Below are 15822 nucleotides of genomic sequence, written 5' to 3' on the forward strand. Positions count from 1 at the left end.
GAGAAGATGACTGTGGGTAATGACAAATTTTGTCTAATGTGGTAGATGATGAAGAGACAAAGTTGCCGATAAGTCTGGTTGTTGTTAAGTCACCAAGTCAGGAGGACAAGAGTGCAGTGGAGGAAGACGAGGTGGTGGATGACTAAGTCACTGATCCAACCTGGGAAGCTGGCATGCAGAGCAAGGCCAGCAGTGCTGAGAGGGAGGGATTGGCAGCACCAAAACTGGCAGGAAGAGGCAGTGGGATGACCAGAGGGAGAAGACGAGCAACTGTTCTGCAGAGCACCAACATGCGTCAAGTGAATTTCTCCATGAAAGAGTCAAGTGTTCTCCAGTTTGGGACTTTTTTTTAAAGAGAGTTCTGAGACAAAAAAATGGTCATTTGCAACCTGTGCCATGCCAAGATCAGCAGGGGTCTAACCACCACCAGCATGATCAGGCACGTGTAATCTAAGCACCTGACTCAGTGGGTCGAACTCTTAGGACCACGATTGGTGCCAGTGGATGACATCATTGCCTCTTCACCTGTGCTAGGTGCTTCCCAATCCCCTGTCCATGACACTAGTGCAGATACCTCCCGCACTGCACCTCTGCTTGCACCATCGTCAGGCACTGACAAAAACTTGTCCCAGCACAGTTTTCAGCTGTCCCTACCCCAGGCCTTGGAACGAAAAATAAAGTTCCCAGCGACCCACCCACAGGCCCAAATGCTAAACGGGCACATTTCCAGGCTGCTTGTCTTGGAAATGTTGCCATATAGGCGGGTAGACACAGAGGATTTCCGCTGACACATGGCATCAGCCGTCCCTTGGTACTTGGTCTCCAGCCGCCACTATTTCTGTGTGCAGAGCTTTTATGAGTGTAGGAGTACCACAACTACACCTTGTTAACAATATTTGAATGAGGCGCTACAGTTGGTGCCCTCAAGGGTGTTTGGATGACCCTGCTTGCAATTTTTGGCAGGCTTTGTATTTACTCATAAAGGCTATGCACTATCACTACATGACAATTTGAACATAATGTTCTAATACAGGGTGTATCTGAGTCCCTAGTCCATCTAATTTTTGGCAGTTCTTGCTTCCTTCATAAATTACACTGAATTTCCAATTTTTGTAATAAAAAAATAATAAAATGTAATAAAAATTGATAAATTAAATTTTGGTTTACTTAAATTATTTTTTTAAAATCTTTTTTAGATTTTGCCTTGTATACCAGTCACTATACAGAGAGAGTGGCCGTAAAAAAACGTCAAAATTGTTGTAGCGTCGGCTTCTCTGCCTCCTGCCCGGCAGGGACACCATTCCCCTCACTGCCGTGGTCCCGGTCCGGCGTCCTCCGGCTCCCTTGCTGCATCTGCCCGGGGTCTGCGCAGATCCCCAGGCACTGTACTTAGGGCACGCTCCCTCCCTCTTAAAGGGACTGTGTGTGCCGTCCTAAAAAGTCCCTGGCCAATGGCCGGAGGACTGCCCCTATATAAGGCACCTCCTCCAAAATGGAGGTGCCTGTGCAAAGTTGTAGTTTTGTGTTCTAACACTTCTCCAGACCTCAGGCTGGCGGGCTGCACTTGGACCTATCAGCCGTGTCCACTTGTCAGTCTGCCTGCATCACCTGTCTGCCTACCTGCATCACCTGTCTGCCTACCTGCCGTGCCTGTCTGTTTCGGCCATCAGTCCCGTGGGAGTCGTCTGCTCTCACACCAGGTCGGTCCTAGAGTGGCACCTGGTCCACGTTCCTGGTCCATCTTTGGACCGCGGAGTCTATTAAGCTGCCGTGTAGAAAGGGTCGGTCCCTGTAGGCACTTAGTTACGCCCCTCTGGTCCCTCCTTGTATCACAGCACAGAGGTTCCACCACCCGGACCCGTAACAATTGGTTTGTATATAAAAAATAGAAAACTTTATTAACATATCAAATAACAGGAAAAAGAGCAAAATGCAGAAGGAGGACACTACATGATTAAAGACAGAAAACGCTGCACATAACTGTGAAACATTTCATGTCATCAATCGTGCTTTAAGCCAATTGTGCGTGCGTGTGCGTTCGTGCGCACGCACGCACGCACGCACGCACGCACACACACACACACACACACACACACACACTGCTCAAAAAAACAAAGGGAACACTTAAACAGAATGTAACTCCCAAGTAAATCAAACTGTCCACTTAAGAAGCAACACCGATTGACAATCAATTTCACATGCTGTTGTGCAAGTGGAATAGACAATAGATGGAAATTATTGGCAATTATCAAGACACCCTCAATAAAGGAGTGGTTCTGCAAGTGGGGATCACAGACCACGTCTCTGTACCAATGCTTTCTGGCTGATGTTTTCGTCACTTTTGAATCGTGGTAGCATGAGACGGACTCTACAACCCACAGAAGTTGCTCAGGTAGTGCAGCTCATCCAGGATGGCACATCAATGCGAGCTGTGGCAAGAAGGTTTGCTGTGTCTGTCAGCGTAGTGTCCAGAGGCTGGAGGCGCTGCCAGGAGACAGTCCAGAACACCAGGAGACGTGGAGGGGGCCGTAGGAGGGCAACAATCCAGCAGCAGGACCTCTGCCTCCGCCTTTGTGCAAGGAGGAACAGGAGGAGCACTTCCAGAGCCCTGAAAAATGACCTCCAGCTGGCCACAAATGTGCATGTGTCTGCACAAACAGTTAGAAACCAATCCATGAGGGTGGTATGAGGGCCTGACATCCACAGATGGGGGTTGTGCTCACAGCCCAACACCGTGCAGGACGCTTGGCATTTGCCACAGAACACCAGGATTGGCAAAGTCACCACTGGCACCCTGTGCTCTTCACAGATGAAAGCAGGTTCACACTGAGCACATGTGACAGACGTGACAGAGTCTGGAGATGCTGTGGAGAGCGATCTGCTGCCTGCAACATCCTTCAGCATGACCGGTTTGGCCGTGGGTCAGTAATGGTGTGGGGTGGCATTTCTTTGGAGGGCCGCACAGTCCTCCATGTACTTGCCAGAGGTAGCCTGACTGCCATTAGGTACCGAATTGAGATCCTCAGACCCCTTGTGAGACCATATGCTGGTGCAGTTGGCCCTGGGTTCCTCCTAATGCAGGACAATGCCAGACCTCATGTGGCTGGAGTGTGTCAGCAGTTCCTGCAAGATGAAGGCATAGAAGCTATGGACTGGCCCGCCCGTTCCCCAGACCTGAATCCGATTGAGCACATCTGGGACATCATGTCTCGCTGCATCCACCAAAGTCACGTTGCACCACAGACTGTCCAGGAGTTGATGGATGCTTTAGTCCACGTCTGGGAAGAGATCCCACAGGAGACCATCCGCAACCTCATCAGGAGCATGCCCAAGCGTTGTAGGGAAGTCATACAGGCATGTGGAGGCCACACACAATACTGAGCCTCATTTTGACTTGTTTTAAGGACATTACATCAAAGTTGGATCAGCCTGTAGTGTGTTTTTCTACTTTAATTTTGGGGGTGACTCCATATCCAGACCTCCATTGGTTAATAAATTTGCCCCATGTGCTGACTTCTCCTGTCTGTGCTCTTCTTTGACCTGTCTACCTCATGTGCTATCCCCCTTGTCTGCTATCTCTCTCCTTCCTGTGCTGTGTTCTCCCCTCATGTGCTATCCTGTTTGAGCTCTCTCCCCCCTGTGCGCTTTCTCTCTCCCCCCTGTGCGCTTTCTCTCTCCCCCCTGTGCGCTTTCTCTCTACCCCATCTGCTGTCTTCTCCTCTCACGTGATCTCTTCTTTGACCTGTGTATTCTATGTGCTCTCCTCCTTGTCTGCTGTCTCTCTCCACACCTGTGCTGTCTTCTTCGCTCATGTGTTCTCACGTTTGAGCTGTCTCCCCGCGCAGTAAATCAGACCGCCGCCATCTTTGTGCAGGCAGATAGCAGCGGTTACATTAAAACTGCGCATGCGCTCCTCCAGTACAAAGATAGCAGCGGTCAGTGAATCATTCGGCTGATCCCAGCGGCAGCGTGTACGGCGTGTTCGCGACAGTGTTCTGCTGGTGGTACCGCGCAATAGGCTGGTGCCACCAGCGGTTTCCATATTGAGACACCCATGACTCAATATGGAAGGAACAGGTGGTTGCTACCCAGTCACAGTAATGCACGCTGCCACCCCAATTCGCGTTTCGGCACGAGCCTTCCTCAAGGGGTACTGATTGCAACACCTGCCTTCTATAAATAGGGTACCCGCACTCCACGTGACAAATGCCCACCGTAAAAAACACTCCCATTGCCAAAGTGCGCACCGCAAACAAAGATATCGGCGTCCACACATAGCTTATTGCGCATGACCGTAAATGACGTCTGCCACCACCAATTTTAGCTTCGTCCCTTTCTTGTGATCCATGACTTGTTGTTATGATGTCCTTACCATCTGGACATACATGCTTTTAGAACATTGTTTTATATTTTTATTTATATTTTTTTGTATTATGTGTATTCTCCGTTTTTTAGGCTATATTAAGAATTGCTACATTTGCCTGCTGTTGATGGTGGTCCAGTATACATGTGTGGGCTTTATGATGGTCCCCTCTCCTTATCTTGGACAAGCCTGTTGTGAATAAATATTCCAAGCCCCAGCTGTCCTATTATTATGGATATATATGCATCTGATCATACAATATAGTGTAATAATAATTGTGATATGACATCTTTTGTGAGACTATAATTTGGATCTTATTATACATAATTGCGTGTGACATTCTATGTGATCCAATAGTATCTTATGATCTGATATGGCTTTTGCTGGTATCATTTTATATGATCTATGATACTATCCCATTTAGGAATGATGTCTCTTCATATTAGGTGTAGTAGCTTTACTGTTGTGGGCATTTTTTTATGGATGGGTATTTATTTTCATATGTTCTTTCAATCCATTATCCCCTTACCAATATGCATGCATGTGCGCTGGGGTGTCGGGATACTGGTATGTGCGGCGGCTTTTGGCATCCTCCGTATTGCCTTCTGCAATGTGGATGCCGACGCCGTTGCATATCATGGTTATAGTGACTTGCCCCGCGTCACTTCCGGCATGTGCATAGTAAGATTGGGTAATGATGTTTTGTTACCCTCGATGGTAGCCTGTGCACCAGAAGACTGCGGAACAGTGCAGATACAAACGGGCCGGGAGGAAGCAAATTGCTCCTTATGTGAGCGTCGCATTGCGCATGCACTGGAAATGAGTTAGACCAGTGCACATCACAGGGCCCTGTGATGTGCAGGGGAGGGGGAGAACATGCTAAATAAACAGGTGGGGATTTCTGGGCTAACTAAAGAGATAGGTTGGGATTTCTTGGCGTCCGGGGGACGCCAAGCATGTGAAAATAGATTTTATCGAACTCCATTTCACTTGAAGCCGACCTCTACTATGGGCCATACAGGTATGTATAGATTTACTTTTCTATAACCTGTATGCCCATATTAGAGATCTCAAATCTCCCAGAGGGTGACAGATTCCCTTTAAAGAAATAAGGGAAAAATATATGATTTATTAAGAAGTATTGATTAAAAGATGGTTATCAGTTTAGGAGGGTGAAGCACCAGCACTGGCTCGGTAAAGGTAGGCAAGTTTCATGGTTTTGCACACATCTATGCACTCATTACAGTACATGTTTGAAACATAGGTAATTTAAAATCTGGGCATGTGGCAGATCATAGCTAGTCTGCAAAACTGTCCAATACCCCTACTTCTGTATATACCTAGGATATAGGCAACACCGCTTGTTTCTTCTATACCAGTTCCCCAGAGAGGAATATCCATTTCTCATTATGCCAAAGGGGGATATGTGCATAAATTCCAACTATCTTGAAGAGTTCCTCCATTGCTTTACATACCAATAATGAATGCCAATAGACTGGGGTCTCCAAAGATGGCCCTCTGCCTCCCACACCACAAAACAGAAGATTCAATGGATGCAAATATCCCTTGTTACGGTGATGTATGAGACGTGTCTGCACCCTCATTCCTTCTGATGTATGCCACCTAGTGTGATGAGCTAATTTGCTGAACAACTAGTTTAACCTTATGTCCAGAAATGCCATGCCCCCAGCTTTCCATGATGCTACACAATATCTAATGGATACTCTGTTGGCCTTTATTTTCACAAATAAGGCTATCCTGCTTTCCAATGTTTTCTACATATAGTGCTACACCTATAATGCAGAGTGCTGCAACACACAAAATATTTTGGGTAAAGGAATCCTTTTAATTAAACCTAATCTAGCTGCTGTTGCTAATGGGAGCTTACTCTATCCTTTAATTTTAGACTTATGGTTGAGAAAAAAGTGGTGGAACATTTAGCTGCGTTTATTTTGTCACAGATGAGGAAACCATGACCACCCAAATACATGATGGTTGATTCCCTCAATAATGATACCTACTGTATGTCACCAATCTAGAAGGAGCCATTATATCTATAGTTAACAATCTGGATTTGGACCAATTAATTTGGAGTCCAGACAGGGAACTGAAGTGATTTAGAAAGTCCATAATGTGGTCAAGTGATAAATCAGCATCTGCAAGGTATCATTTGCATATAAACTGACTTTCTTGCTCACTGGGGGTACATCAAAACCGAATACTGCAGGGTCCTGCCATAGATGTATTGGTAGGGGTTCTTTTCGCTAATGCAAATAAAATTAGAGATTAAAGGTAGCCCTGCCTGGTGCCACTTAGTAGCTGAAAGAGTTCTGAGGTCTACCTCTTCATTGTTACCTGGGAGTTAGGTTCAGTGTAGTGTACCCATGAAATAAAGGTGTTGTTCACGACAGTGTAGGAAAGACAGTGCAAAATGAAGGGATGAGGGGAAAGGGGGAGTGGAGACCTCCTAGGCTGATCTAATAACACCCTGTCTCCCCTACCGTCCCTATATTGGTTCCTCACCAGTCGCTGAACAGGAAACCTAAACCCTGCATCTCCCTAGAGCTAGGCCTGCATAGGGAAGGGGGGGGGGGGCGTGAGCACTGGTCAATCCCCACCAACCATTAAAGACATGAAGGGAGACAAACATAGGGGGAGGCAACTTAGCTTGAGCCGACTTCAGAGAGAGACAACACCAAACGTCCTCCAAGGACCAGAGAGGAAGTAAGCAGACTGCAGTAGCTCCAAGCCTTCACAAAGGCACATGTGATTATCACCGGTGCCTCCCTGTAGCAAACGGAAAGTATTTAAACACCCAGGCCAGGGTGTCAATCAGAGCAGGAGGGAGGTAGCTGCTGGGTCCTAGAGTAAGACAGATTTAAGAAGGTGTCTTTAATGCCAGACAAAGTGACCTTCTGCAACCAGCTGCAGAACTCATCTCTGCTACATCTGACACACCTGTGACAGGTGTCTCTTTACCCTAATCTGAAAGTGTACGGCACAAGAAACGCCACTCAATCGAGTTGAATGTTTTGGAGACATAACGAGTCAAAATTAGCCTGGACCCGATATGATAGTAAGTCGCTTTAGGGTTTGTAAAAAATTATGTGTGTCTTAAAGGTCATTGAGCAACCAGACATAAAGCCCGTTTTGTCGGGATGTATTAATGAACAAATTATTGAATTTACCCGACTAGCTAATATTTTGTTTAAAAATTTTATATCTGATTTTGTAGTAGGAAAACTGGCCAATAAGAATCAGAGTCTAAGGTTCATAAAATGCTGGCAGTGCTCATGCTTTACCGCTGCTTGATTCATCCCCTCTGGGGCTTCACTAAGCTCCTCTCCTCAAGCAACCCTATAGAGAAAGAATAGAGAGGTGATCAGGCATCCGACCGGCTTCTCCATTTTGCAACAAGGATAAAAGTGCCTCGTCGGGGATAAGAATTCCTTGTTTTGCTGGTTGACACAGGTTCCAACAGTTGGACTTCCACTGATAAGTAAGTTTTTCATTGTTTTAACTGGACAATCCTTTTAATAAAGTTTATGTTTTTGACAGATTACTGTTCCAGGACTTTACAAGCACAACGGATATCTTTAGAATTCAGAGTAGAAGATGGTGGCATAAAACAACATACATGTGAAGAGCAAGTCAAAGATCTATCATCTGAATGTTTTAAACCAATGCTAGCAAAGACTATTAAGCAAACTAAAAATCATAAAAAAGGTGATAAAGCGCAAACAGCCCACCCTGCAAACAAAAAATATTCATGTTCAGAATGCGGGAAATGTTATAAAGCTAAAAAACATCTTGTTACACATCAAAAGATTCATCAAAGGTTTAAGCAATTTTCATGTCCAGAATGTGGGAAATGTTTTAATCGGAATACACATCTGGTTATACATCAGAGAATTCACACAGGGGAGAAGCCATTTACATGTTCAGAATGTGGGAAAAGTTATAGAGAGAAAAAACATCTCGTTTCACATCAATACATCCATCAAGTATTTAAGCCTTTTTCATGTTCAGAATGTGGGAAATGTTTTAACCGGAAATCACATCTTGTTACACATCAGAGAACTCACACAGGGGAGAAGCCATATTCTTGCCCAGAATGTGACAAATGTTTTCATAAAAAATCATCTCTTACAAAACATCAGATAATTCACACGGAGAAAAAGGAATTTTCATGTTCAGAATGTGGGTTATGTTTTAGATACAATGACACACTCATTAGACATCAGAGAAGTCACACAGGTGAAAAGCCTTTTTCATGTTCAGAATGTGGGAAATGTTTTGGCACTAAATTCAATCTTGTTATGCATCAGAGAAATCATACAGGGGAGAAGCCATTTTCATGCTCTGAATGTGGGAAATTCTTTATAAAGAAGTCTATTCTTTTTACACATCAGAAAATTCATACAGGGGAGAAGCCTTTTTCATGTTCAGAATGTGGAAAATTGTTTAGAAGCAAGTCAATTCTGGTTACACATCAGAGAATTCACACAGGGGAGAAACCCTTTTCATGTTCAGAATGTGGAAAATTCTTTACAAGAAAGGCAAATTTGGTTGGACACCAGAGAATTCACACAGGGGAGAAACCATTTTCATGTTCAGAATGTGGGAAATGTTATAGAGATAAAAAACATCTTGTTTCACATCTAAACATTCATCAAATATTTAAGCCATTTTCATGTTTAGAATGTGACAAACGTTTTCATGAAAAATCATCTCTTACAAAACATCAGAAAATTCACACAAAGACCTTTTCATGTTCAGAATGTGGGTTATGTTTTAGACACAAAAGCGCTCTCATTGGGCATCAGAGAACTCACACAGGTGAAAAGCCTTTTTTATGTTCAGAATGTGGGAAATGTTTTACCGATAAATCCTCTCTTGTTGTGCATCAGATAAATCACACAGGGAAAAAACCATTTGCCTGTTTAGAATGTGGAAATTCTTTTCAGCGAAAATCAACACTTGTTATACATCAGAAAATTCACACCGGGGAGAATCCACAATCGTGTTCAGAATGTGGGAAATGTTTCCGCAATAATACTGATCTTGTTCTTCATCAGAAAATTCATACAGGGGAGAACCCTTTTTCATGTTCACAATGTGGAAAATTCTTTACAAGGAAGTCAAATCTGGTTATACATCAGAGATGTCACACAGGGGAGAAACCATATTCATGTTCAAAATGTGAGAAACGCTACAGCAGTACATCTGCTCTTATTAGCCATCAGAAAATTCATACAAGGGAGAAACCTTTTTTATGTTCAGAATGTGGAAAATTATTTGCAAGGAAGTCAACTCTGGTTACACATCAGAGACTTCACACAGGGGAGAAGCCAATTTAATCACGAGTAGGCGGGAATTATTTTATCCAGAAAACAAAGCTTGTCTGGCATAAAAAAACATGCATATAACTGATTGTCAGAATTAGGACTGGGGGGTTTGCAATACAAAGACAGGTTTGCACTTGGGGTTATTTAGTTTGGAAAAACGAAGGCTTAGGGGCAGGGCTGGCTCCAGGTTTTTGTGGGCCCCGGGCGAAAGAGTCTCAGTGGGCCCCTTTAACAGATATTATGATTCCAGATGCACCCCTTAAGTGTGTAAGCCCCCCAACAGTGAAATTCCACATGCAAGAGGAATGAAATGCAATATCACCCCCTTACATATGCAAGGCGCCAACATGCAACATAAAGGGTATGTGCACACGGTCAGTAAACGCTGCTGATTGGATGCAGCACACTTGCGCTGCGTGCAAACCACAGCATTCGACATTACACGCAAAGTGGATGGGATTTGAAGAAATCCCATGGCCACTATGCATCTCCAGGCACCTGCGGATCACCCGCGGACACGGACATGCGTCGTGTCTTTCCGTCAATTTCTCTTGCGGAGTCGCTAGTCTCCGCAAGTGAAATTAGATCACAAATCAAACATCAACAGGAAGTCAGGGCTGTGGCTGATTTCAGACTTCCTCTTCATGTTCAGTTTGTACAGGTGGGGACAGTGACGCCAGCGCTGACTGGGTGCCGGGGTCACGTGTCACAACAACCGCACTGGAGCCCAGAGCCTGCTCGTACCGACACCACTGAAACGGCATCAGAGCTGAGTATAGGCTTTTTTATTTTATCTGGGCCAAGCGTGGGGTATGAACAGGGGTTGTCCTAGCAGTGGACAATCCCTTCCCTGTGAAAGGACCCACAACATCCAGCACATGTATGCATCACTACCTTCTATGTGCCAGACCCTCAACATCACACCTTTAGTTATGTAAGCCCTCACAACCTGCAGAACTGTGCACATTCTGTGTGCAAGACCCACTACATGCAACCCTCATGTAGTAACCTGATCCACATTTTTATGCCCCCAAAACACAGTATCAGACCACTTACACTTTGTCCTATACATAAAAACTAAATACGTAATTGCTGTCTCCACACTGACCACTTATGCAGCTCCTCAGCCCTCCCAGGATCTGTAGTTAAGCATCACCTCATATACAGCAGCACCACGCTACTTCCTGGTATCGGTGGGCACTGATCTGGAGGAGGCGCTGCCCCTTCCAATCGCATCATCACCTCCCGGGAGCAACTCCATTATAGACACTCCCAGAGCGAGCAACGTTGTCCCAGACTGCTAGTGGGCCCCTCTGTTAGTCCAGGGCCCTGGCACTTGCCCGGGTGGTGACGCCGGCCCTGCTTAGGGGTGATCTTATTACTATGTACAAATATATGCGGGGACAGCACAAAGACCTTTCTACTGATCTTTTTACTCTGAGACGGGGACAAGGGGGCATCTTCTACGTCTGGAGGAAAGAAGGTTTATTCATAATCACAGACGCGGATTCTTTACTGTAAGAGCAGTGAGACTATGGAACTCTCTGTAGTTTTTGCATCGCCATATTTTGAGAGCTATAATTTTTCCATATTTTGGCCGACAGAGTCATGTGATTGGCTTGTTTTTTGCAGGATGAGTTGACGTTTTTATTGGTGCCATTTTCAGGCACGTGACATTTTTTGATCGCTTTCTATTACAGCTTTTAGGAGGCAGAATAAACAAAAACCAACAATTCAGGAATTGTTTTTTTTTTTTTTTTATTCTACTCCGCGTGTGGTAAAATTGATAAGGTAGCTTTATTCTTCGGGTCAGTACGTTTACAGCAGTACCACATTTATATCGTTTTTCTATGTTTTAGCGCTTTTACACAATAAAAGCTATTTTATAGAAAAAATTATTTTTTTGCATTGCTTTATTCTGAGAGCTATAACTTTTTGCTTTTTCGGATGATGGAGCTGTATGGCGGCTTGTTTCTTGCAGGACAAGATGACGTTTTCAGCGGTACCATTTTTATTTATATTCGTCTTTTTGATCGCGTGTTATTCCATTTTTTGTTTGGCAGTATGATGATAAAGCATTGATTTTTGCATCTTTTTTTTTTTTTTTTTTTAACCGTGTTCACTGAAGGGGTTAACTAGTGGGACAGTTTTATAGGTCAGGTCGTTACGGACGCGGCAATACCAAATATGTGTACTTTTATTGTTTTTTTTTTTCATAATATTTATTGATGGGTACATTATATTTTTATTTTTTGTGGATTTTTTTAAATTGTTTTTTTCACTTTCTGAGAGTTTTTTTTACTTTGTCCCACTCTGGGGACTTTCACTTCTTTTATTCTGATCGCCTGCATAGCATAGGGATGGAGCACCATCCCTGTGCCATGCAGGCAGTCAGCGCTGCACAGTGAGAAGATTGTTTGGTCATGCACTGCGCATGACCAAAAATCTTTCTGCTGTCTGGTGACCCGGATGTTGTCATGACGACATCGGGTCGTCATGGCAACACCCGGGAAGCCGCGGCAGACAGCGCTGGAGGCCGAAAGAGGAGGTGAGTATCCCGATCACCTCCCCTTAGCCACCGCAATGCTGCGATCGACTTCGATCGCAGCATTGTGGGGGTTAATGTGCCGGGAGCGGTGCGGTACCGCTCCCTGCACATTGTCACAGCTGACACCCGGTACTATCAGCCGACACCCGGCGGCGATCGCGCCCGCACAGCCTGTGTGCGCGCGCGATCTCGATTACATACTAATACGGGTCAGGCTCTTAAGTCCCAGGGCACAGACGCGTATTTGTACGTCATGGGCTTTAAAGGGGTTAAAAAAGACATAAGAGACTGCCTTGTGTGTCGTGGCTTTGCAGAGTTGGTCTCTATACCGTTGCTGATACTTTTAACACTTAATTCCCTAATTGCAGGATGAAAGCTCCAACTACAGTTTGTATGTTGGATGATCCGCTATTTAGTAGCAGCTGCATCTTCCCGGGACATCTCCTTACATCTTGAACACTTGGGTGAAGTATTTCTGAAGAATACTGTGCCTAAGGCTGCGTACCCACAATGTGGATTTAATGCATTTCTGCGGCTGCATTTTCACCGCGAATACGCATGTTAGGTTGTCTGCCATGTTTCCCAATGATAATCCGCATGTGCTATGCACATGCTGCGGAAATTTCCGTTGCGGATTATCATTGCGGAAAAATCCGCAGCACTACCATTAATTTTGCGGAATCGTGGCAAAATCGCCACCATTGACTTGCATTGAACCTCAAAACATACAAGCATGCATGTGGATGTTATGCAATTCAGTGCGTGGATGGTACCCTGGTGGCGCTGCTGGCTCTTCGGCTGCTGGCGGAGATGTAAAAGGACCTTCCATAACGTCATTTAGTCATGTGACAGGTCACGCGACCGCTGACGACGGCGGTTGCGTGACCTGTCACATGACTAAATGACGTCATGGAAGGTCGTTTTTAGAGCACCGTGAGCCGCCGGAGAAGGAGGGGGGCCATCGGAAGGTGAGTATAATGTTTTTTTTTTTTCTTTTTTTTTAATATTGATGCTACATTTGCAGCATCTTAACTTGGTCACACAACATAAATCCATGCCAGTTGCATGGATTTATATTGTGTGACCAAGTTGTCAAGCACTTTTCCAAGTGATGCTAAAAAAGCTTGGAAAAGCGCTTGATAACCCGCATGCAAAATCGTATGTTCAAAACGTTTCTACCTGGTAGAAAAAACGCATGTAAAATCCGCATGCGTTTTTTCTGCCAGGGAGATGCAGAAACGCTCCGCAGCATTTCTGCATCGTGGGCACTTAGCCTAACAGTGTGAGGTACCCCTTAACTCCACTACATGTGGTCTTCATATATAATATTCTTCATTGGTGAAGTGTGCTCCCTAAACTGCTCTGTATTCCCCACCATGTACTCTTGTGCTTCTCACTTTTGTGTGTAAAAGGGTTAACCCTTAGCACCGAGCTTGTGTGTTATTTTGCTACTTTCTATATCTTGTGCAGGGGAGGTAAGCGCAGGAGCCACTGGCGGACACACAGAAAAGGGCCCCTGTGCAAGAATAATATATGGACCCTTTGCAGCCCAACAGCTCATCATAATGCAAAATTGCACCTGATTTGGAGGTAGAAATTGGGCCCCTTACCTCTCGGGCCCCTATGCAGCCGTACAGGTTGCACCAATGATATTGTCTGCCCCTGGGTTAAGCCCCTCACATGTGCTCTCTTCTATGATCTCCCCCATGTGACATGTGGATCCATGCATGTGGAATGGGTGGGCAATACAATTTTTCCATTGCTTGAGTAACTGTTAATACCATAAAGCTTATTGTACCATGTATTATTAGGCTATGTTCATACTTCCATATTTTTGTTATGAGTGTTGTCTGTGTAAAAATAAAAAACTGACTTCATACAGACAGCTCTAGAACTAATGTTATGCTATTGGGCTGTTCAGATGAAACGTTTTTCACATGAATCGAATGTTCAAGTGAAAAAGATCGCAACGAACACTCATCCGCATTTGGATGAGACTGCAGAGTCAAGTCTATGGGCGCATATAAAAAAAATGGATCTCATATGGCTTAACAATATAGAATCTGATTTTTACGTATAGATTGAAATTAACATAGAAAACTGTATTTGGTTTTGTAAATTTAATTCACTGCTGATGTATCAAATGGTTGTCACACGGATGGCAATACAGATGAAAAATCTGTCGTTTTTTTGTGATGACTATTTTTTATATGCTCTTATGATTGTAGATTTACCAATATCAACTAATCAAAACCATATAGTTTATGTTTTTTTTTTAAACAATACAATGAATATTGTAGAGAATTAAGTTTAGTTGATTGGGTCCCAGTTTGTCTTGTGAACCCTTGGAAAAATAAATTGCCCACCCCTGGTTTGGAGCATTAAATGATGATTAAACATCTTTGCTTATCTGTGAGTTACGAGTGTCAAAATTATGTTTTAGGGTACAGATATTGCTCCAGATGCTGCTTAAAATTCACTTTTGGCTATAATGTTGCATAAACTCACACAGTTGTGAGTTCATGCATCCATTTCGCCTCCTGCTTGGCAATGCCTGTGTTAGGCTATTTAGAAGTGGTGGATTTCTAATATCACTATGTCATAGGGGATGAACACATTTTATACATCTACTATGGTCTTGTCTTGGTATTTGCATCTTTTGGACTAAAGTAATGAACCTTGTTTCGGACGTTATCCAATGTCCGCTACATCTTGAAATGCATTTTTGATAATATTAAACCCTACAAGGGCCTCTTCCTAGCACACAATAGAACAGCAATTATTTTGATACACTGCAGAGCCATGTTTGGATGTATTCTAATATGGTTAATACAATTATCCACTATGAAGTGTGACAAAGTCACTGACAAAGTACTGGAGAGAAGATGTGTAACATTAAGATTGTTAGCTCCTGTGATATAACCATAGAAAAAGTGTTCGAGCACACAAAGTATAAAAAGGGTTAATCGGCCATCTTAGTGCTAGGGTGATAAACACCTGTGGAACTCGGAGAGTAAAATCACAGCCTTTCAGAGCATTTGGTGTGGGGTGGGCCTGGAGATGAAAGGTCTGGTATTCATGTTAAGGAAAGCTAAAACCTTTGGTTGTTTTGTTCCTGAAGCTGGTGGTTACCCGTAGCAACAAGGACTGTGCCATACGTTATGTTTATGTTTTATTTTGCATTTTAGGCCAGGAAGGCTGTGTTTGTTTTTACTAAGATTGCTGTAGTTTATGCAGATGCTCTTAATAAACTCAGCAGAAGATTTAAAGAGACAGTGTTCCTCTGTACCTATGTGTGCAACCAAGTGAGTCGATCTACCACAGAAGATGTATCACAAATATCAAAATTTATTGAGAGAATGTAACAAAAACGGGCAAAAGGCAAACATCAAATATATAAAAATAGTCTACAGTAGCAAAGACACAGGTATTTTGTAGTGAATGGGCCACAAAAATATACCGGGCAGGAGTGATGCTACTTCTTTAAGCTATAGAAAAACCAAAGACAAGAAAAATACCCAAATAACTGGAAGTAAATGGATAGATCGCACAGTGCAGAAATA

The 15822-nt window shown here is 43.9% G+C and overlaps 1 protein-coding gene across 3 annotated transcripts in view; it reads left to right on the plus strand.

Moving 5' to 3' along the window:
* Positions 1–15570, plus strand: part of LOC141271905 (uncharacterized) — a 62643-nt gene extending 47073 nt beyond the window's left edge. For all 3 annotated transcript variants that reach the window (XM_073682130.1, XM_073682132.1, XM_073682131.1), the window contains one exon: positions 7922–15570. In XM_073682130.1, the coding sequence (XP_073538231.1) occupies positions 7922–9723 (1802 nt within the window). In that variant the 3' untranslated portion in view covers positions 9724–15570. The remainder of the gene's footprint in view (positions 1–7921) is intronic.
* The last annotated feature ends 252 nt before the right edge of the window (positions 15571–15822 follow it).

The sequence above is a fragment of the Phyllobates terribilis genome, unplaced genomic scaffold, assembly GCF_046119375.1.
Source record: "Phyllobates terribilis strain yellow unplaced genomic scaffold, ASM4611937v1 Scaffold_5__5_contigs__length_657084704, whole genome shotgun sequence".
Classification (NCBI taxonomy): domain Eukaryota; kingdom Metazoa; phylum Chordata; class Amphibia; order Anura; family Dendrobatidae; genus Phyllobates; species Phyllobates terribilis.